At 40.2% G+C, this 24,337-nt stretch overlaps 2 protein-coding genes and 1 pseudogene across 2 annotated transcripts in view; 2 read left to right on the forward strand and 1 right to left on the reverse strand.

The window, feature by feature from the left end:
- PTPRZ1 (protein tyrosine phosphatase, receptor-type, Z polypeptide 1) overlaps window positions 1-148 on the forward strand; it is a 270,808-nt gene extending 270,660 nt beyond the window's left edge. Inside the window, exon 30 of the mRNA XM_006859363.1 lies at window positions 8-148. Within this exon, the coding sequence (XP_006859425.1) occupies window positions 8-148 (141 nt within the window). The remainder of the gene's footprint in view (window positions 1-7) is intronic.
- Window positions 149-12,752: 12,604 nt separating this feature from the next.
- Window positions 12,753-16,122, forward strand: LOC102824426 (annotated as a pseudogene).
- A 3,143-nt stretch (window positions 16,123-19,265) lies between these two features.
- Window positions 19,266-24,337, reverse strand: part of AASS (aminoadipate-semialdehyde synthase) — a 75,127-nt gene continuing 70,055 nt past the window's right edge. Inside the window, exons 21-24 of the mRNA XM_006859323.1 lie at window positions 22,648-22,763; window positions 21,249-21,337; window positions 20,563-20,739; window positions 19,266-19,627 (exon numbers count right to left, since the gene is read on the reverse strand). Coding sequence (XP_006859385.1) covers window positions 19,509-19,627; window positions 20,563-20,739; window positions 21,249-21,337; window positions 22,648-22,763 — 501 coding nt within the window. The 3' untranslated portion in view covers window positions 19,266-19,508. The remainder of the gene's footprint in view (window positions 19,628-20,562; window positions 20,740-21,248; window positions 21,338-22,647; window positions 22,764-24,337) is intronic.

Genomic DNA, 24,337 nt, shown 5'->3' on the forward strand with positions numbered 1-24,337 from the left:
TCTCTAGGAGCAGTATCAATTTCTCTACAAAGCTGTCCTTAGCCTGGTGAGCACAAGGCAGGAAGAGAACCCATCGACTTCTCTGGACAGTAACGGCACAGCACTGGCAGATGGAAATATTGCTGAGAGCTTGGAGTCTTTAGTTTAACCCAGAAAAGGGTGGAAGGAGGCCACATCTGAGCATTGCTTTCCTCTTATGGGAAAATTGGTTCAGTTCTTCTGTTACCTGCTTATTTTCTATCACCTAACAGTAACTTTCATGATGTAGGATTCTGCCGCCAAATTTACATCATTAACAATGCGTGCCTTTTTGCAAGACTTCTTGTAATTCACTTATTATGTTTGAACTAAAATGAATGAATTTTGCAGTCTTTCTAAGAATGGAATTGTGGTCATTTTTTTTTTTTTTTTTCTCTCTTTTTATTGTGAATTACATGATGGTTTATATAGGGGAACTTTAGTAATTCCCAACAATGGAAAACATGTTTTGGTGTCAAATTTTTAGCTGTATTTGTAGCAATCATTGGGTTTTCTAGAAATATAACTTTTAATATAGTAACTTATACAACAGTCTGTTCTCTATGATACTCAGCATTTTACAACTACAGTATTCACCTAAAAAGTAGGAATAATCTGTTACTTACTGTAAATAATGTTCTAGTGTCTCCATGGACAAAATTTATATTTATAATTGTAGATTTTTATATTTTACTACTGAATCAGTTTTCTAGTTCTAGTGTAATTGTTTGGTTTAATGATGTAGTGCAGTATCTGGTTTTACTCTACAACTCTGCTGATGTGGTATCTTGTTATCTAAGTGATTAACCCCATTGAAGCATGTAATTTTAACTTTTGTGGAAAACAGAAATGCATTTGTTTTGAAAGATGTTTTTATGAGAATAATAACACCTTACCCAACATTGTTTAAGTGTTTTTTATCCCAAGACATTGCAAAAATAAATATAAATATCGCCATCAATTCGCATTTGTTTATGGCATGTTGTACGGGGACATGTGTAGCTGCAAACTGTAGGTGTGAGTCCCATTGGATGATAGAAACTGCAAAAGACCAATGGAATGAAAGACTGTATGGAGCCGTAGTTCTGAAACTGCACTGAGGCACATAGGACACCTATGAAAATTCTAAACGTTTGCGGGAAACACAGCAACATCTGTTGATGCTGCACAGAGTATTATTCCTAAGTTATTTCAACCTGTGTTCATTTCCTAGTGCTGCTGAACACAAATACCACAAGTGAGTAGCTAGAGACAACAGAAATGTATTTTCTCACAGTTCTGGAGTTGAGAAGTCCAAATCAGGATCTCAACGACATCGAGTCCTTCTTGTCTTTAACCCTAGTTTCCTTGGTGGTCCTTGATTTGTAGACAATCCTTGCATGGCGTCTGTCTTCTTCTGTGTGTATCTGCATGTACATTGGTCTTAAATCCGAAATTATTAGGTTTAGGACCCACACCACACTGGACTCACCAAATTAACATAACAAAAGAAAACCCTCTTTCCAAACAAGGTTATATCCACAAGCACAAGGGCCAGACACATAATTTGGGAATGCACAGTTCAACCTGCAGCAACACTAATTAGTAAACAGAACCATTAGGCATTTCCTTTGACTTGGTGGTGGTGGTTATCTGCTGTGGAATTGGAACTGACTCATGGCCACCCTGTACAGGGTTACCAAGGCTGTAAATCTTTACAGGAGCAGAAAGCCTCATCTTTCTCCCATGGAACACAGCTGGTAGTTTCGAATTTCTGACCTCACAGTTCACAGCCCAATTCATAACCACTACGCTACCAGAGCTTCCTTTGACTTGGGACAGCTGTAAAAATGTTGTTGAGAAGCTAAAGGCACCATGAACCAAGGAAGGTTAGACATCTTTGGCTTAAGGATCAAGCCAGGAGTTAGAAGCAGGCAGATTTGCCCATCAGGGATACCAACAAAAGCAAAGACCAAGCTAGCATGGGGCTGGAAGCTAGGTGGATTGACAAGACTTCAATCAGAGTGGGACAAGGGAAGAGGGTCCTGTGTTGAGGCAAATTGTAAGGAATTAATCATATGTTTGGGACATGTTACCATGAGAGACCAGTCCCTAGAAAAGGGCCTCATTCTTGGTAAAGTAGAGGGTCATGGGAAAAGAGGAAGACCCTCAATGAGATGGAACGACAGTGGCAACAATGGGCTCACACATAACATCATGTGAAGATGAAGCAGGACCGGGCAGTGTTTTGTTCTGTTGTACATGGGGTCACTGTAAGTCAGAACCAAACTTGACAGCACCTAGCGATAGCAACAAAAAAGCTGCATAAGGCTCAAGCATAGAAGAACCGAGAATAAACACAATAACAAGCAAGACTTTGATACGTGAAGCAGCTCTCTGCCTCAGCCAGGAGCATATTCTAACACGGCCTGAGGAAGAGGCACAGATCCTCACAGGCACTTAGCTCAGGTCCCAGAGTGGAAGGAGACCGGGAGAATGTTTGTTTACAACAGTGGTTCTCAAAGTGTCATCTGCAGACCAGTGACATCCACAGAAGGGGAACTTGTTAGAAATGCTAATTCTGAACTTGCATCTCAGACTTAGTTTATCAGAAACTCAGCAATCTAATGGATGCTATAGAAGGAGTCCCTGAGCAATGCAAATGGTGAATGTACATAGACATAGCTCCTACCCAAAGGTTGGAAGTTTAAGTCTACCCAGCGATGCCTCGAGAGGAAGACATGGCAATCTACTGCTAAAAACCCTACAGAGAACTGTTCTACTCTGAGATACGGAGTCACCTTGAGTCAGAAACAGCGCCACCGAAAATGGCTTTTGTTTTTTAACTGGCTCTATAGAAAAAGGGTTGCTCCAAAAGTCCTCACCACTGGACCAATAAGCAACATTCTTATCAACAAGAAAAGATTGAAGTTGTCAAGGACTTCATTCTTCTTGGATCAACTATCAACACTCGTGGAAGCAGCAGTCAAGAAATCAAACGATGTATTGCATTAGGCAAATCTGCTGCACAAGACCTTTTTAAAGTGAAGAACAAAGATGTCAGCTTGAGGACTAAGGTACGCCTGACCCAAGCCATGGTATGTTCAATAACCTCATATGCATGTGAAAACTAGACAGTGAATAAGGAAGACCGTAGAAGAATTGATGCTTTTGAGTTATGGTGTTGGAGGAGAATATTGAAAGTGCCATGGACTGCCAAAAGAACCAATAGATCTGTTTTGGAAAAAGTGCAGCCAGAGTGCTCCTTGGAGGCCAAGATGGCCAAACTTCGCCTCTCATACATCAGACATATTGTCAGAAAGGACCAATCACTGGAGAAGGATATCATGTTTGGTTAGGTGGACGGTCAGAGAAAAAGAGGAAGACCTCCAATGAGATGGATTGGCCAAGTGGCAGCATCGATGGACTCAAGCGTGGCAACAGTAGTGAGTTTGGCCCAGGATCAGGCAGTGTTTCATTCTGCTGTGTGTAAGGTCGCTATAAGTCAGTACCGACTTGATGGCACCTAACAACAACAACAATAACAGTGAATCAGAGCTAACAGGACAGCACTTAACAACAGAAACACTTCAGGTTGCCTAGAATGCCCTGAAGCATTATCAAGGAATTTTCACCAAATCCTTAAAACAGAACTAAAGTTAACCTTTTTTTCAGCAATAATTATGAAGAGATGAAGTAGGTGAAAGAGAAAAAAAGTCTAGCAAACAGTTGTTTATAAGCTCCATAGAGTCAGTGCTGCTTCATGGTGGTGGCGGTGGTGGTGTGCCTGGAGTCAGTTCCGACTGATAGCTACCCAATACAGGGTTTCCAAGGCTGTAAAGCTTTACAAGAGCAGAGCAGAACAGGCATTCTGCTGTTCGTGTTTCTCCTGTGGAGAAACTGGTAGTTTCGAACTGTTGACCTTGATGTTAGCAGCCCAACTCATAACCACTACGCTACCAGAGCTCCTTGGTGCTGCATCATAACAACCCTATATAGGATTTCTGAGGCTGTATTTTTTTTTTTTAAGCTATTTTGTAAATTGAATGATACTTTACATTGGAGAACATTGATTTTGCACTCATTCTATACTATTTTGTTTCATTGCAATGATTACTGTCCTCTGTGTGCATCATCATTTAATAGCAGTATTTGCTTCTTCTCCCTCTGTTTTATTTTTTTATGTGCACAAAAGCACTCAGAAATATATAATCATTTAAACACCAAAGGGCACATTGTGCAAGCTTGCCTCCTGGCTGCCAGCACACAGTCTTTCTCTTTCCCTGAGTCTAGAGTCCAGGCTGTAAATCTTTACAGGAGCAGAAAGCTCACCTTTCTGCCATGGACCAGCCGGTGGACTTGAACCACCAACCTGGTGATTTGCAGTTCGGTGTTTATCCTACAAAGCCACCACACTCTGTGTCACAAATTCCAAATAATAATACCAAAACATTGGTAAGCACCACTCTACAGGTTACAAAATGAATGTGTTTCTCACCCTCCCGGTGAGAAAAGCCAAAAGAATAATTTTTCATTCCTTCACCGATTTTTTAACACTAGCTCTCAGTCCTCTCATTTTTATTTTCTTTCCTTAATGGCTGAAACCACAATCTGATCTCAACCTTTACTGCGCGCCGCATTAATTACTTTCTCGATTTTCTCCTGAGCCTCTGTGTCAGGAACAAAGAGCATTTGATGGATACTCATTTTTTTTCCCCCCTTTTGTGGTCATTATTGGTGATTTGCCTTGCTGACTCTTTTCCAAAAAAAAAGGTAATTATGCAAGTAACACGTCTGATAATTAAGTGGTGGTTATGTACCGTGGAGTCAGTTCTGACTCATAGCAACCCTGTACAGGGCTTCTGAGGCTCTAAATCTTTACAGGAGCAAAAAGCCTCATCTTTCTCCTGCAGAACAGCCAGTAGTTTTGAACTGCTGACCTTGAGGTTCACAGCCCGATTTCTAACCACTATGCTACCAGAGCTTCTTAAGTACTTTACAGAAAAATTCTCATAGCCATATCCTGCAACAGATCAAACAGATAATTCCTGTCAGTACAGTGGTCTTTACTAGTGTCTTGATCCTTAAATCTGAGACAATAATCAATTCTGAGAGAAGTTAAAAAAAAAATTAAGTCAGGTAAAAAAGTCAGGTAGATTTTCTTCCAATTATTGCCATCTGTTGATAAGTACTGTTGAGTGGGTTCCAACTCACAGCGACCCTGTAGAGGGTTTCCTAGGAATGACTGGTGAACTTGAACAGTCAACCTTGCAGTTAGCAGTGTAATACTTATCCTACAGCGCCACTTTCTTTATTCATCGGTTTCTTCACAGCTTTTACTCACATATTGTATTTCATAATTGTGGACTTAGTCTGAATATATTTTTTATTATTGTATCATTGCAGCATTTTTTATTACCCATAATTTACAAACCTATTAGGATCAGTACTGTGCTGCTAACCGCAAGGTTAGTGATACAAACCCACCAAGCACTTCTTGGAAACCCTATACAGGGCCACTGTGAGTCAGAACTGACTCGACAGCACTTAACAACATCATTTTCAAAGCTGTACAAGCAGTGCCTTCACTACAAACAAGACCCATTCCTACTTGTGTCTTTAAATCTTGAAGTGAAATTTGCCGTTGAGTCAGAACAGATTGCAAATGGTTCTTATTTGGCCTTAGTTTGTTGTGTACCATCGAGTTGGTTCTGACACATAGTGACCCTGTATAGCAGAGGTGAGAAACATCCCAATCGCCGTATGTTGTTAAGTGCCATTAAATCAGTACCGACCCATAACGACCCTATATAAGATTTCTGAGGGGCATCTGGTGAGCTTGAACTACCGACCTTGCGGTCCAAATCAACTTTGCAATCCAGCACATTAAACCACAGCACCACACCAGGACTCCAAGTGCCGTATAAGGTCCACGGAATCATTTGGTTTTGTTCTGCCAAGGCAACCACAGTTCCAGCCATCTTATTGGTGATGGTGGTGGTTATGTGCCGTGCAGTTGGTTCTAACTCATAGTGACCCTGGATAGGGTTTCTAAGGCTATAAATCTTTATAGGAGCAGAAACCCTCATCTTTCTCCTGTGGAGCAACTGGTGGGTTTGAACTGCTGACCTTCTGGTTAGCCGCCCAACAGGTAACGCACTCTACCACCAGCACCCCTTAGTTCCAATCCTGATGCCACAATCTACACATAATTCACTTTCTCAGCTTATTTGCTCAGTATACACAGATTGAATAAATAGGGGGAAAGAATACAATCCTAGAGCACTCCTTTCCTGATTTTAAACCATTCAGTGTTCCCTTATTCTGTTTGAGCAACTGCCTCTTGGTCTATGTATAGGTTTGTTCTTCTGGCAGTCCCTGGTACCTTTAATATTCTTCACCAACATCATAATTCAAATGGGTCAATTCTACTATCTTGCTTATTCATTATCCAACTTTCTCATGCATATGAGGCTACTGAAAATCCCATGGCTTGGGTCAGGTGCACTTTAGACCTCAGACTGACATCTTTGCACGTGAACACTTTGAAGAGGTCTTGTGCAGTAGATTTGCCTAATACGATTTGTCGTTTGATTTCTTGACTGCTGCTTCCATGAGTGTTAATGGTAGATCCAAACAGAGTGAAGTCTTTGACAATTTCAATCTTTTTTCCATTTATCATGATGCTATTTATTGGTCCAATTGTGAAGATTTTTGTGTTCTTTAAATGGAGGTGCAATCCATACTGAAAACTGTGGTCTTTGATCTTCATTAGTATTTTAAATACTCTTCGCTTTCAGCAAGTAAGAGTGTATCGTCTACATATCCTTCAGTATTGCAAGGCAAAGCTTGAATCTCTTTTTCAGTTCTTTCAGCTAGAGAAAAGCTGACCATGCTTTTCCCTTTAGGTTTTCTAACTCCAAGTCATTGCACATTTCATTATAATGCTTGACTTTGTCTTGTCATGCTTCCCTTTGAAATGTTCTATTCAGTTCTTTTCTTCCATTTGCTTTAGCATCTCTACGCTGGAGAATATCCATTTAGGTCTTTTCCTTCTTTCTTGATTCATCCCACAACTCTTATTGTCTTCGGTCTTTAGTGTCTAATACATCAAATATGTTCTTGAGATGATCTCTAAATTCAGGTGAGATCTGTTCAAGGTTCAAGATCTGTTTGGCTTTCATGGACTTGTTTAATTTTCTTCAGCTTCAATCTGAACTTGCATATGAGCAATTGGTGGTCTGTTCCACTGTCTGCCCCTGGGCTTGTTTTGGCTGATGATACTAACTAATCTTGTCCACCATCTCTTTCCACAATTATAGTCAATTTGATTTCTGTGTATTCTCTCTGGTGAGGACCATGTGTATAGCCATCTTTTATGTTGTTTATAAAAGGTATTTTCAATTAACAAATTGTTATTAAGTGCCATTGACTGACTCATAGCAACCTAGTGTAGTGTTCCCGAGGCTTTAAATCTTTTGTTGTTGTTGTTAAGTGCTGTCGAGTCAGTTTCAACTCATGGTGATCCTATATAGGGTTTCTGAGGCTATAAATCTTTATGAAAGCAGAAAGCCTCATCTTTCACCTATGGAGTGACTGGTAAGATTCGAACTACTGACCTTGCAGTTAGCAGTCCAGCTTGTAATCTACTATGCAACCAGGGCTCCTTCCATGTTTGAGTTGTTGTTGTTGTTGTTGTTTTTAAGTGCCATCGAGTTGATCCTGACTCACAGAGACCTGTACAGAGTTCCTTTGTGGTTTGCAGCCCAGTTCTTATCCTACAATGCCACACCAGGAGTCTGTGGTAACAAATGTTATTATATGTTAAATGCTAAGGCATATAAATGAAATACCATAGACCAGTTTTAAGAATCTAGATGCCCTTGCTATTAAATTATAGTTTGCATTTTTTGTTAGTTTATTTTGTTTTGTTTTGTTTTTTTTAATGATAATCTTTAAAAAGGAAAAAACAAGATTTGAAAACCATTAAAAAATTGTTGGTCTGAGATTGAAATGTCTCATTACATGAACAATAACTTCTAATAAATACACATTCTAAATAGGCCATGAGAGACACAGACTGACCTTTGAGAAACTCACCAATACAAAGATCATTTCTGATACTTCCTCAGTAATTGTGGGTACATCTCCCAGATCCCCATGACCTTGCTTTAGTCCCAGGAGATTCAGTTCTAAATTATCCACTCAGGGAGATGAATCGACATAAGTCATTTTTATCCTTGCCACTAACTCATTTAATGAAACTATATACTGAAAACTACCACCATTAAATTATCAGCATGAACAATATTTAAATACCAAAATCTCTTAAATAACTTGTACTTTAAGAAAGGTTTTAATAAACTTGAGACATTAAAACTGCATTTCTTGAGCTTTTTAGAAAGTTAAATGAATGCAAAGCATTACACATCTGATTCAGTTTTAAGTTCCAGAGAAGATAAGTAAGAAAATTTAGAGATGGTCTATAGAAAACTAAAATGATTAGAAAATGAATAAGGCCAGTAAAGAAAGATCGATAAGGTCAATGAGGAAGTTCGAGAACTGTTAGCATTGTTGTGTATTCACATAATCTACCTCTGAGGGGAAGGGACCTATCAAGGAAACAATTCTGGAAGCCCGGAACTCAGGTTAAGGTCACAGTGGTCTGAATTGGATTAGTTGGATGGGATAGAGACACACGGAGTCCTGGTGTGGTACTATAGGTTAGTGCACTGGACTGCAAGGTCAGTTTGAACTGCAAGGTGGGCAGTTGAAGCTCACCACCTGTTCCTGGGAAACCCTTTCCAGGGCCACTATAAGTTGAAACTGACTTGAAGGTACTTAACAACAACAACAGAGACACATGGATGGATTCAAGGGACTTAATAGAAAAAAGAAGACGAGTTGATTTGTTGAATGTGGAAATGAAAGGAAATTAAGCATCAAGGGTGATAAACAAAGCAACTTGTTGTTGTGCAGTGCCGTCAAGTCAATTCCAACCCATAGTGACCCTGTATAGGTTTTCTGATGAGAAACTGGTGAGCTAGAACCACCAACCTTACAGTTCAAAGCTATTTTGCAGTCCAGCGCATTAACCCACAGCTCCACACTAGGATTCTGACAGAGCTACTAAGAGAGGGGGAAAAAAAACAAAGTAAAGTATCAGCTGCCGTTGAGGCAATCCTAACTTCTGGTGAACTGTGTGTGTCAGAGAGGAACTGTGCTCCACAGGGTTTTCAACGCTGATTTTTTTTATTATTATTATTCAGAAGTAGAGCCCTGTGTCTTTCTTCCAAGGCATGTCTGGGTAGATTTGAACCTCAGTTAGTGCCAAGCAAGTTAACCATTTGTACCACACAGGAACGCCACTAGGAGTACAGTACGGTTGCAGTTCCCTGAGATGTACAGAGGTTCCGATGGAAAGACATTGATTTATACTATAAACTCTTACACTTACATTGAGTCTTAACAAGTCTGGGGTGACACTCAGTAGGTTGTAGGACACATAGTCTATAACTCCAGTGAGAATGATTGGGAATTACTGTTTGAAATCAGTGATAATCAAAGCCATATTGTAAGATGCATGCACCCAGGAACATAACCCAAACCCATTGCTGTAGAAATGACTCCAACTCACAGTGAGCCTATTTGACAGAGTCGAACTCTTCCTTGGGATTTCTAAGGCTACATCTTTGCAGCCGTGATCTCCTAGTTCCACGGCAGAACAACTGGTGAGTTTGAACTGCCAACCTAGCATTTAGGAGCCCAATGCCACTGAAACTCTAGGGACCCTCCAGAGAAAATATATAAAGACAAATACAACACCCCCCTGCAAAAAATAAACACAAAACCAGAATAAACTCTTAAGAATCAACATTTAACATACAGACAGATGAATACAAGACTGCGAAGAACCATCTTAATTGAGCATCTTACATATTGAGACCTCTGCACAAGTTTGTTGCTGTTGTGTGCCATCAAGTTGAAACTCTAGGGTTTCTTCAAGCAGATGGTGGGTTTGAACCACCGAACTTATGGTTAGCAGTCCTATGCATATCCTACAGCTCCACACCCGGGCTCTGCACAAATTCAGTAAATATTAAATACCAAAATTCATAGTCCAAGCACTAAGTTGAACCCTTGTCCAGACCAAAACCCTTAATTTTTTAATATCATTTAAGTTTGGGTGGTTTTTTTTATATATATAAAATAGTGTATGCATCTGTGAGTTGCTATCGCCCCATTTTTCCTCTTGGTCTTCCCCATGTTGTGTAGTTCCAATTTCAACTTCTTTCCTCCAGCAATTTTCATTTGACTTCCACATCCTTTTAAGAATTTCTTTTAATTTTAGGAGAAGAATTCTTCTTTCATCAATAGTTTGCTAATAAAGCTAGCATATTTTTGCTTTATTGGGGTTATAGGGTTTTTGATCAACTGTTGGGACTGGTTTTACCCTGTGCCAACTTCCCTAAGAACTTGGCTCCAAATTCAAGTATTAAAGCCAAGTGCTGGGCTGTTGCTTTAGTTGTGCCTGGCAACAGCCCAGAATCATCTTCAATCAAACAAAGACAAGAGGAATATCAATTTGGCTTCATCAGGCTCACAGGCTGGGAGTGGAAACCTCAGGGTTTATGAATATGTTATGTAGTGATGTGGCACACATTGTCAACCAACATAAAACTGGAAGACTCTAGAAGCCTTCTATTCTACTACACCAACAACTTAATCTGAGGGGGCATAACTGCATAATCACAAGTTAGAACTCTTTTTAAAATTCCTGCTAATAAACAAAAATCCTGGTGTGGTGCTGTTGAATAAGCAGTGGACCGCTAGGTCAGTTTGAGCCACAAGGTCCGTGATGCAAACTCGCCAGCTGCTCCTTGGAAACCTTATACAGGGTTGCTATGAGTCAGAACCAACTCAACAGCATGTGACACCAACAATAAACAAAAATAATGAATGAATATTAGGACTTAAACTAAATTTGAAAAGGGAAGCCATTAGATTAGCTTTCAGTTTAAGGAGAATTGCTCCCGAAAAACTAACTTTTTTCACTGGCAACTTCCCAGTGGAATTCAGGTGTGGAAAATGGAGTGCCACTAAAAAGTCTCAGCACATGTGAGTCATGAGGAGGCGAGTGCTTTGGTTGGGACTCACAGGGACCCTGTGTATGCAGAGTTGAACAGAGGATTCTCAAGACTATGGCCTGGCCTACTTCCAAGGTTTCAAACCACCAATCGTTTAGCTAATAGTTGAGTGTTTAACCATATGTGCCACTCAGGGACTCAAGGAAGTTAATACTATTAAGTAGCTACTTTGGGTGACTCTGTAAACTGCACACAAAAACTTGATTTTGATTTTGCTAACCACACCAAAGACTTCATTTTGCTTAGAACAACCATAGACACTCATGGAAGCAGCAGTCAAGAAATCAACAAGATATCACTTTAGGCAAATCTGCTGCACAAGACTTCTCTAAAGTGTTCAAGAGCAAAGATGTCTGTTTGTGAACTAAGGTGCGCCTGACACGAGCCATGGTATTTTCAATAACCTCATGTGCATGTGAAAGTTGGACAGTGAATAAGGAAGACTGTAGAAGAATTGATGCATTTGAGTTATGGTGTTGGAGAAGAATATTAAATGCACCATGGACTGCCAAAAGAACAAACCCATCTGTGTTGGAAGAAATACAGCCAGAATGCTCCTTGGAAGCCAGGATGGCCAGACTTTACGTCTCATGCTTCAGACATTATCAGGAGCAACCAGTCCCTGAACTAAGACATCCTGCTTGGTAAAGTGGAAGGTTGGAGAAAAAGAGGACGATCTCCAAAGAGGTGGACTGGCACACTGGCAGCAGCAATGAGGTCAAGTGAAGGACAGGGCAGGGTTTCAACTGTGCATAGGGTCACTATGAGTCGGCACTGACTCAATGACACCTAACAACAAGAACAACAAATCACATGAAACACATTCCTGATTTGTATATTTATTATGACAGTTTTCCGTGGATGCATCCGTAGTAATACATTTTGGTTTTGTTTGTTTTGTTCTAATAAATTATATATTAGCAGAGAATGTTTTGAGTGACTGAAGTGTCCCTAGGAAACAATCTCTTTTTCTAATTCTCACAGCATTATACAGGCTAGTGGTGGTCTTGACAAATAACCTATCTTATTGTTGTGCTTAGGTGCTGTCGAGTAGGTTCTAACTATAGCAACCCCATGGACAACAGAACAAAACACTGTCCAGTCCTGCACCATCCTTACAATTGCTCCTGTTTGAAACTTTCGTTGCAGCCACTCTATCAATCCACTTTTTTTATGGACTGCCTCTTTTTCGTTGATATTCCACTTTACCAAGCATGTTGTCTTTCTCCAGGAACTGATTCCTCCTGATAACATACCCAAAGTATATGAGCCAAAGTCTCACCATTCTTGCTTCTAAAGAGCATTCTGGCTATACTTTTTCTAACAGAGTTTTTTGTTCTGGCAGTGCATGATGCATTTAATATTCTTTGTCAACACTATAATTCAGATGCATCATTCTTCTTCAGTCTTCCTTATTCATTGTCCAACTTTTGCATGCAGATGAAGTGATTGAAAATTCTATGACTTGGGTCAGGCACACCTTAATTCTCAAAGTCACAACTTTGTTTTTTAACACTTAACAGAGGTCTTCTGAAATTTCCATGGGTGTTGATTGTGAATTCAAGTAAAATGAAATCCTTGACAATGTCAGTATTTTCTGTGTCTATCATGATGTTTGGTGCTGTGGGGTAATGCGCCAGACTGCAAAGCCGTTTCAACTGCAAGGTCGGTGGTTCAAGCTCACTAGCTGCTCCTCGGAAACCCTACCCAGTGTCACTATGGGTTGGACTGAACTCAAAGGCACTTAACAACAACAAAATCATAATGTTGTTTATAAATCCAGTTGTGAAGATTTTTGCTTTTTTATTATTTTTTTAATGTCCTTCAAAAGGACTTCAAGCACTTGCTTAAGAAGATCAAACACTACAGTCTTCATTATGGATTATGCCTCAACATACACTAAAAGATGTCTTATAAATCAGGATGCTTCTTGAATTTTATTAAGTATTCTGGGTGTCTTTCAATATCAAATTTCAATATTAAGTAATGTTATCTTAAGCAAATCACTTTTTTTTTTTTTTCTTTTAAGTTTTTGGTGTGACTTGAGTGACAGTTTACATGGGAGAACTTCAGGTTTACACTCACCCTATAGTATTTCATTAGTTTCATGGCAATGATTACAATCCCCTCCATGCATCATCATTTAATATTATTTGCTTCTATTCCCTCTGGGTTTTGTTGTTTTTTTGTGGGGAGAGGGGAATATATAATCATTTAAACAACCAAAGGGCACATTCTGCAAGCCTGCCTCCTGGCTGTCAGCAAACAGCTTTTCTTTATGAGGCTAGAGCCCTCAGCTGCTCTATCGCTCCATGTCATCATCTTTGCCTCCATCTCTGGTGTCGCTGTTTCTCTGAGTAGTGTCCCATATTCTGCTCTTGCTCGTCTTCCTTGATGGTCCTAGGGCCTTCTGTTTATGGACTGTAAGATTAACTACTCCTTCCTTTGTTACAAATCTTCTACCTTTACAGTTGTGACCATCACAATTAGTCATGATAACAATTATTCACTAATGAATCATAAGAATGTTATCCCCATCTCCTTTCACCAGAGCCGTCTAGACAAGATGAAAACTATTCAGTGGGGATTCTAGCTTCCCTTGCACACTCTGAAACTAAACTCCTTCTTGAAAACTTGTAAGCCAATCACTTCGTGAGTTTATGCACCCCTATTTTAGGTAGCTAATGTCTAAGTTACCCATCCCTATTAACCCTGTGTACAGAGGGTATGGGAATTATCCTTGATGTGATAATTCCTTCCCTCTCATTTGGTATTTTAAGCTACTACATCCATAAGTAGGAGCTCTGGTAGCGTAGTGGTTACGAATTGGGATGCGAACCTTAAGGTCAGCGGTTCGAAACTACCAGCTGCACCGCGGGAGAAAGATGAGGCTTTTTACTCCCATAAAGATTTACACCCTCAGAAACCCTATACAGGGTCGCTATGGGTCGGAAACGACTCGATGGCACATAACAACAACATCCATAAGTATAGGTCAAATTCACCAAAATGTAGTGATTTATACTTGATTCCTTTATCAAAAAATTTTTATCTTCCTCTAGTTGAGTTCTGATCATCCAGTCATCAAAGTTAGGTCAAATGGGTACTATCTGCAAGGTTGGACATTCTTGTGCTTCTCCCCTCACTTCATGTCAGATAGATGTTTCATTCTCAGCTCTAGCCCTCTGTGGCTATGTCCTTGTCCATGGGCTCAGGAGTCCCCAGATCTCACCATACGTCAGACCAACCAGCCCTTCCTCTTTTCTCGCTCATCTCCAGGTCGATGGAAGTCTATGGAACATGGTCGAATTCAGCCCATATCTTCATTGCTGCTTTCCCCCCACTTCCACTCACCAGTACACCAACATGGTGGCCAGCAAGCTTACATGTCTGTTTGTGTGGTACCTTTAAGTTTCAGTCTTGGAAGGGGGTTAAGTCTCTTAACTTTGTGAGATACATTTTTTCTTCTGTAAAATCAGAGGTTTGGTCAAATGATTACTGCAGTTATTTCCACCTTTAAAAATGAGTTGGGTGGCTCTGCGGGGGGTGGGGAAGGAGTTGGGGGCATGGGAAGACCTAATGGTCTACTCTCTTAAAGATTGTCATTTGCCATAGAAATCTCGTGGGGCAGTTCTATTTTGTCATGTAGAGTCAATGTGAGCGGGAATCCACTCCATCACATATAACAACAAAGCTGGGTAGAAAAGAACACATAAAGATGAAATAGATGCCATAAAATGGAGAGGTGAAAAAAGTAGCAAGAGCTGTTTGCGCTTTACTAAACTGTGCCAAATTTACATCAAGCCTCCAAAGAAAAAAATCTCATTCCCCCCAACCAAGTGTCACGCTCTACAAAATGGCATCCATCAATGCCGACTTTGCATTCAACTTGTACCGGAAGTTCATGGTGGAAACCCCAAATCAGAACATCTTCTTTTCCCCTGTGAAAATTTCTCCTGATTTGGCCATGCTATCCTTTGGGGCCTCAACCACTCAAACACAAATCCTGGAAAGCTTGGGCTTCCACCTCACAGTTATTCCAATGGCTGAGATTCAGCAGGGCTTCCAGTACCTCTTCTATACACTGAATTTTTCAAAGAAGGAGCTGGAATTGCATATGGGAAATAGATTCTTCATTGGGAAGCAGCTGAAACCACTGGCAAAATTCTTGGATGATGTCAAGAGCCTTTATGAGACTGAAGTCTTATCTACTGACTTCTCCAATGTTTCTGCAGCCAAGCAGAAGATAAATAGTCACATGGAGAAGCAAACCAAAGGGAAAGTTATGAGCCTTATCCAAGACCTCAAACCAAACACCATCATGGTCCTTGTGAATTATATTTTCTTTAAAGCCCAGTGGGCAAATCCTTTTGATCCATCCAAAATAGAAGAGGGTTCCAGCTTCTTAGTGGACAAGATCACCACAGTGCAAGTGTCCATGATGCACCAAATAGAACAATACTATCATCTAGTGGATACGGAGCTTAACTGCACAGTGCTGCAAATGGACTTCAGTGAGAAAAGTCTTGCACTTTTTGTCCTTCCCAAGGAGGGTTAGATGGAGTGGTTGGAAGGATCCATGTCATCTAAAACACTGAAGAAGTGGAACCGCTTACTTCAGAAGGGATGGGTTGACTTATTTGTTCCAAAATTTTCCATTTCTGCCACATACGACCTTGGAACTACTCTTCTGAAAATGGACATCCAAGATGCCTTTGCTGATCATGCTGATTTTTCTGGACTTGCAGAAGGCAGTGGCCTGAAACTTTCCAATGCTGCTCACAATGCAGTGCTGAACATTGGTGAAAAGGGAACAGAAGATGTAATTGTCCCCAAAGACAGATCTCTGGACCAACCTGAGATGACTCTCCTTCACCCTATCATCTAATTTAATAGATCTTTCTTGCTGTTAATTTTGGAGAAAAGCACCAGGAGCATTCTTTTTCTAGGAAAAGTTGTGGACCCAATGGAAGTGTAGTTTGGGATATAGGCTGTTGACTAATTGCATGTGCCTATTATCATAATAAATAAATAAATAAATAGCGTAGTCGCATGTGATTAATGTAGACTTAGACATCCATCACCTTATGCAGGGGTGAAGACTGGATACCAGCTATGGAAAAGCCCACTGATGTGATCAAACATTCAGCATCAACGAGTGACTGACTACAACCTATGTTGAGGCCCCATATCAATGCATTCCTTTTACAGAAAACACCCCAATTAGTTAACACCAGTGAATTTCACTGGGTTTGCAAATGCTCTCTTCCTTCTGGGAAATGGTTGATAAGGCACTCTTATCCCAGTACTCCAATCATTAACTCAATGACTATAAAAAATGAAAATGCAACGGCTTATGTGTAAACCCTCAACTATCTTCCCCTGCCCCATCAGAATAGGTCCCAGTATTCTTGCCATACCTGCTGTTCGTATGTTGTGAAAAGGCGCTTCAACTACAGGGCTGTGTCATAGACACAGCCACTGTTAAGGATGTGGCATTTGTTACCTATAAAGCATGAGGCAAAGGAACAAAGATGAATTCCTCTGTGAAAACCTCTCATAATCCATTCCAAAAGGAGTAGAGAATGAAAGTCATTTATTCATACTTTGTCACAGGTCACCTCCTTGTCTGTATCACAATCAGATTACTGATTCATGTAGCAATCTCCTAGTTAGTCTGACTTTTGTCTCTATTTTCACTGAAATTTCATATCTCCCTTTCCCCATATCCTTCAACAATATCCCCCTTGACTCTGCATGCAAACCCACCTTCAACCAACAAACTAGATTTCATCTCAGACAATATGCATTCAAGACCCCAGTGTTAGAATTCAGCACACATCAAAGTCACAGTGCTTGTTAGTGATGTAGTATCTGAAATTCTGGCCCTAAGATGATGCCCTTCGTTGACAGGGAAATAACATCATATGCCAAGGTGCTGTTGTAGATAATGTGCTGTCCAGTTGAAATAAATATAAATTAAAAAAAAAAAAAAAAGTTAGGCTTCTAAAGGTCAGCAGTTCAAAACAATCAGAGAAGACCTTCTGCTCCCAAAAGATTTACAGCCTCAGAAACCCTGTACAGGGTCACTATGAATCAGAACAGATTCCATGGCACCACCACCAAAACCACTTTATTTATTTTAAGACCCTGTGGCAAGCTTGGCAGTTCAAACTCACCAGCTGTTCCTTGAAAACCCTATACAGTGTTGCTATGAGTCCGAATCAACTCGACAGCACTTAACAACAACTCATTATGAAGTAGTTGGAAGAAAGGCCTGGTAATTTAATTCCCAAATATCAGCCACTGAAAGTAGTTTGGAACATAGTTCACTCTTCAGCTCTGGAGAGCACCATGAATCAGAACCAACTAAATGAAAACGGGTGCTTGTCTCTTTATGGAGCAGATACATACATGGTTTGATTAGACAGCATGGGTCTTTGAGGAATAATTCAAAGGTATCCAAAAGATTGAAAAAAATCTCAATGAACTTTAACATTAACTTCAAGCAAAAAAATGAAATCATTCGATGTGTGCTTTTTGTGTGACTAGTTTCATTGATATAGCATAATGCTATATCACAATGATCACATAGCCTTTCATTGTCAAATAATATTCTGTTGCATTGTTATGCTATATTTTTTATATCCAATTATTAGTTGATAGTCCTTTGAGTCATTGATGGTCATTCCACTTTGGGGCTATTATGAATATGCTGTGTATACTTGTTGTATGGACGTGTTTTCCATGTTGGGTTATATTCCTAGAAACAGAATTGCTGGAATCTGTGAAAGGCCTATGTTTTGAGAAACTGCCAGACTGTTTTCAGCATTTTACATTTCCGCCAGTAGGATCTGAGCATTCCAGTTTCTCCACGTCCTCACCCACACTTATCATCTGTCTTTCTACATGACCATTGTAGTTGGCATCTCACAGTGGTATCTCACTGTGGGTTTGTTTTGACTTTCCCTGATAGTCAATGATGTTAAAATCTTTTTTATGTGCTTATTGATGATCTGCGTATCTTTTTTTGAGATATGGCTATTCAGATATTTTGCCCATTTCTTGTCTTTTTTTTTGTTTTTAGGTACTAATATTGTTTATTTACAATGAGACAATAAAACACAATGACTCACACATTGTTAAGACTTCTTCCCGAAACCTGGAAGGGTCTAGATCAAATGAGGTGACCTGAAACATATTTGCCCATTTCTTAATTGAGTTGTTTACCATTTGGTCTGCCAAGATGTTAGTTGTTGCTGTTGTTAAGTGCCGTCGAGTTGGTTTCAACTTGTAGCGACCCCTGTATAGGGTTTCCAAGGAGTGGCTGGTGAGCTTGAACCACTGACCTCGTGGTTCAAACTGACCTTGCAGTCCAACGCATTAACCCACAGCACTATACCAGATGCTGGTAGCTGTGAATTTATTATAGATCATTTTTATGAGGTTCCTCAACCTTCCTCAACTTCCTCTAGTTGCCTTCTACTCCTGATTTCTTCAGTGCTTTTATCAGAACAAAATCTTTTCAGCCAGTTGCCATTCAGTCGACTCCATGTCGTGGTGACTCCATGTCGTGGAGACTCATGTGTTTCAGAGGAGACCTGGGTTACCTGCTTTCCAGGGACTGTGATTGCTCATCTGGCAGCAGCTGATCAGCAGGGCATTCTTCTGAAGCATCTCCGGGAAGATTCAAACCACCAACTTTTGGATGAAAAGTCAAGTACTTCACCATTCACACTACCTGAAGACTCCTTTTATCATGAATGAAGTTGAATTTTGCCAAATGCTTTTGCTCCATTTTTTGAAAGGACCATGTGGTGTGCAGTTTCATCATTACCTATTCCCTTTCCCAAACACCCAAGAGAAAACTACAAAGAGTGACATTTACTAAACAAATAATTTTAAAAAAAGAAACCAAAAAACCCCATAAAATAGCAACATTGCAAAGGTTTGTAAGTAGGTAATCTGAAGGTGTCTAACAGAAGTCATTTGAAAAATCTAAAAATACAGCTAGCTACATGAGGAAATTTTTCTGAATAAATGGCTAAACTTCATCTGCTGATTATAGAAATATATATGCTTGTAAGAACACAGTGACACAATAAATTAACAAACAGCATAATCAATTTTATGTACATGTGAAAAATACATGGTAGAATTATTAAAGTTCTCTGGTAATTATTGGTATCTTCTTTTCCAAATGTTTTCATATTAAAATAAAACTTTGTTTTAAAAGCATCACAATATTGACTTAATCAAAATATATTGTACTTTATACTTTTAGACAGCACTTTAGCAAGCCTATCTGTCACACAAATGTTCAGAGCTGTGTTGTCTGTAAGATAAATACAATATGGTTTCCAATCATGGTTTGAAAGTGCTCTGTGTTGTATACGTGATGCCTTCTGCTTTAATTCGCTCCAGTATTGGTCCATAGATGCCCTTTGAAAAGGGCCCCAGCAGGCCTTTGGCTTGAATTTCACCTGGAAGAAAATTAATCTGTTATTCCCATTTTGAAGACGGTGTTAAAAGTGCATTTCTGCAGCGAGAGTTTCCATGAAGAAGCCATCACCCAGCAACAAACTCAGAGTCAGTGACTTGCTGGAGGCCCAGGCAGTTAAAAATAGCTGCTTCCATGCCTCCTGCTAAATTAAAATTTAATCAGCACTCTATGGAAAAGGGATAGATTTGAGATCAAAAGCACAGCTGGTGTTAGTGGCAAAATTTGTACACTTAACTGCACTAACTACTGCTAACACAATCCGAATATAAAGTAAGACAGTAAAGCAAAACTGATCTGCCTTGCTTGTGGATGTCTTTTTTTTTTTTTTAAGGCATAACACCAACAGGATGAATAAAAGCCAATCTGAGTATTTGGATGCTAATATCTAATAGAGTCCTGGTATGGTGCTGTGGGTTAATGGGCTGGATTGCAAAATCGCTTGAGCCCCAAGGTCGGCTGTTCAAGCTCACCAGCCGCTCCTTGGAAACCCTATACAGGGTCACTATGGGTTGGAACCATCTCGACAGCACTTACCAACAACATCTTCCTCTTGGTTTCACAAGGGCTAACTGGCATATTCCATTTAAAAGTAATGTTTGTTGGTTTTGTTATGTGCCGTCGGGTTTCCGAGGCTTTAAATCTTCAAGGGAGCAGAAGGCTTCAATTTTTTTCCCATGGAGCAGCTAGCAGGCTTGAATCACAGACCATGTGGTTCCCAGTCCAGTGCTTACCATATGGAGCCACCGCGCTCCCTGAGGTAATGTTAATTCCCAGCGCATGGGTCTTCTGAGATGGTCCATCACTTATAGTGAATGCCATCAGTGCTCTGCTTAAGAATAGTATTTGATGTCCAGGTATTAAATGACCGGGAGTTGATAAGGAGACAGACTGCGTCCCTAAATGAAGAAAACTTACCATCAAGCAACATCTTGGCTGCCATGGCAGTGGGCAACCCCACAGTTTTTGCCATGGCTGAGAAGCCATTGACGTCCCCATAAACCACAAGATCAATTGTTTTGTTCTCTAAATGTCCAGAAGGATGTCTGATTCCAAAGCTGTCTCTCATCACAATTAGATCTCTCTCTCCAGGGCCTTAAAAGAAATAAGGAGGCATTTTTAGTGTCGCTTCGTTCCAGTTAAAACTATTTCATCTCCTTCTGTTCTTATGTTTCCCATTAGATTTAGCCCTTTGACAATTGTCTATATTGCTTGGTATTCTGCAAACAAAAGGAAAAACTCAAGGTGATTCGAACTCTGCTCACATTCCTCTTTGATCTTTGGCATCAAGATAACCTGGTTGCCAACACCAGGAACCTGCTGTAGAATTCACACACGTGTGTTCTCCCTAAAAACTTCCTGCCACATTTCCCAAAGCATTAAAAATGTAAAATGAGACCAGTGTTCTTTCTGTCCTTCTCACATCACCCAAGTTCATTCATATAATACTTTTCTTACTCTTTCCTCTGGAAAAATAACCCAAGTGTCCTTTTACACATACCATGCCTCCCCCATTCCTACCACTTGGTTCTAGCCCTTCAATTTAATTCTCTGCATTTTCTGACTCTTCCTTCGGGGTGTTTAGCTAATACCCCATGGCATACCATAGGAAAGCTTCATAGCCAAATGCTTGGAAAGTGCTTCCACAATGGACTCTGCCCGAGGGACTTGTTCATCTCCAAGCAATCCCAACCTGAGGAGCACAAAAGAAGACTGTATTAGTTCCAGCCCTGCGTGTTCTCGCTTAGAAAGCAGAAAGGAGCTCCTTGGATTTAATCTTCGAGGAACAGAATCACAAGATGATCATCCAAGTTGTAGGACTTCCTAAAATTGTACATTAGCAAGAACAATACTACTCCTTTACCCTCTAGAATCACTTCAGACCTCTCCTAGGCAGTGATGCCTGGAACAGAGCTGAGCACAGTAAGGTGGGGTTGTTGCAAATCTTTATGTGAGGCTCATTTGAAAGTTAGTTATCTCACATTAAAGATATCAGCACAATGAACCAAAGCCTTGTTGTGTTAACCGTTTTTATCATGCCATGTGAAAGAATGTTTCAAAGTAGTTGGAGAAGACTCAGAATCTCCTGTGTTCTTGGTATTAGCTGCTGTCTGGTGGAGGTGGTTATGTGCCGTGGAGTCAGAACTGACTCACAGCGACCCTGTGCAGGGTTTCCATGGCTGTAAATCTTTACGGGAGCAGAAAGCCTCATCTTTCTCCCACGGAACAGTTGGTAGTTTTGAACTGCTGACCTTAAGGGTCGCAGCCCGATTTGTAACCACTACGCTACCAGAGCTGCTATCTAGTCAATTCTAACTCCTGGTGATTCCATATGCACAGAGAAGAGCTGTCATCTTTCAGAAGCAAATCACCAGACCTAACTTCTGAGGAACTTCTAGGGGGGTGGGTTGGAATCACCAACATTTTGTTTAATTTTACAGTACTACGACATTGTACCACCCAGTGACTCCTGAATTTCCTGTAACCCAAACCAAACAAACAAAAAACAACCCCATTGCTGTGGAATCAATACCAACTTGCAGCCATCCTATAGGACAGAGTCAAACTGCCCAATAGGATTGTGAGGGCTGGAAATCTCTATTGAAGCACACTGTCACATTTTCCTCCCACTAGGCAACTGATGGGTTCTAACCACTGACATTATGGTGTGCAACTTAAGTGCATAACCAATATGGTGTCAAGGCTCCTTGAATGTCCTAGAAGCAAACAAAGGTATACTGTCTTTCTCAGGAACTGAGTGATAGTGTTTCAAATTTTTTCCCCCCAAAATTTTAACTACCAGTAAATTCCTCTTTTTATCTACATCTTACGTCCAAATGAACATGATACGTGGTAATATCGCCAAACGGATCAACATTAAAGCAGTAAATTATCAAAGAAAAATCTACACTGTTGCTCTCTCCACCTTTCCTTGGCTAGGAAGGATGAAATAATCATTGCTCCAGTGCATTTTGCTCTAAGTTACTCTAAGTGGATTCCTACCCTTCAGCGGCCTCTAGCTGGGTGTTGTCTCCGCCCAGTTTCTTATAGACAGCTTCTTTAAGCACATCACACTTGGAGGAGGGTGAAATCCCAACTAGGTCACAGAGGAGTTCTTTCTGGTTAAGGAAAAAAAAAAAAGGTAGAATTCCAAAATTAAAAGTAAATTGAGAAATTTTCCTATTAAGACACTAAACCTCAAACACATTTCAAATCAGAAATAATTAATTTAAAACATGCACACATGTACATGCACACACACCAATAAATGAATGACATTCCAGAATGATACTGCAGCAATAAAGCCGGGCTATAGCATCAACTCAATACTAAACCGAAAAGCTACCATATTTACCAGCTAATTCTCCCTCTTGTATGCCCCTCCATCACTTCTTTACATCCAGTTCCAAACATCCAGAGTCGCTTTCTCTCACTCATTCTCCTCCATCCTCCAGCAGACAATTTGGGTCTGGACAAAGTGAAAGGGATTTATTGTTCTGGTTGCTAATAGCAACCAGAGTTCCTTTCTAGGTTCAAGAGATGAGAATGGCCTTGCAGATAATAAAGATCTCAAAGGAAGAATATTGAAAACTTGGTCAGAGATCTTCTACTTTTCAAATAAGATGGTCTGTCCAGGCTCCCATGTGAAAAGTTAACTTTTAGACCAAGGTCCACTGGCCCAATCCAGCCCACTGTCTGTTTGTATAAATAATGTTTTATTGGAACTCAATTATGTTGTTCATTTGTTTACATATTGTCTATGGCTGTTTTCATGTTACAGTGGCACAACTGAGTAGTGTAACAGAGACTCTATGGCCCATAAAGGTGAAAATATTTACCATCTTGTCCTTAACTGAAAATTTGCAAAGCCCCATGCTAGACTGTAGTTACCAGGACAGAGGAACCACCTCCAAGAATGCCTGCTCCAACCTTCCCAACCTAGCTGCCCCAAACCCAGTTTTATTCTATAAATAGACTTTCCAGTCCAACAAGTAAATAGATGAAAAGTAAAGCTTAGATTGGAAGGGCTCTTCAATACACCAAAACCAGAATTTAAAAGCAACTGGCTAGCAAGACACCAATGCTTCTTTGCAGGACTTAGTGAGGAGTAACAATGTTGTTGTTGTTGTTGCTGTTGTTGTTGTGTGCCGTGGAGTCTGTCCCAACTCATAGCCTCATCTTTCTCCTGCAGAACTGCTGGTAGTTTCGAACTGCTGACCTTAAGGTTCACAGCCTGATTCATAACCACTACGCTACCAGAGCTCCTTGAATGACTGTGTAACTAGTACTAAATTAGTTCCTGGCTGGATTATAGTTTACATTCAGTTTCAAATCTCCAAAGTTCCTTACAACTGCAAGATTTGAAAGACATGATCATAGGCTTAATAACTAAAATTCAAATTACTCATGATTGTTGTTGTTGTTAGGTGCCATCTAGTCGTTATGGACTCATAGTGACCCTATGCACAGCAGAACGAAACACTGCCTGATCCTGGGCTAACCTCACTACTGTCACCACACTTGAGTCCATCGATGCTGTCACTTAACCAATCCATCTTTTGGGGGTTTTCCTCTTTTTCTCTGGCCCTCCACCTTAATAAACATGTTTATACTTCTCCAGTGACTGGTCCCGCCTAACAATATGTCCAAAGAATGAGAGATGAAATTTGGCCATCCTGGCTTCCAAGGAGCA

The sequence above is a fragment of the Chrysochloris asiatica genome, unplaced genomic scaffold, assembly GCF_000296735.1.
Source record: "Chrysochloris asiatica unplaced genomic scaffold, ChrAsi1.0 scaffold00032, whole genome shotgun sequence".
Taxonomy (NCBI): Eukaryota; Metazoa; Chordata; class Mammalia; order Afrosoricida; family Chrysochloridae; genus Chrysochloris; species Chrysochloris asiatica.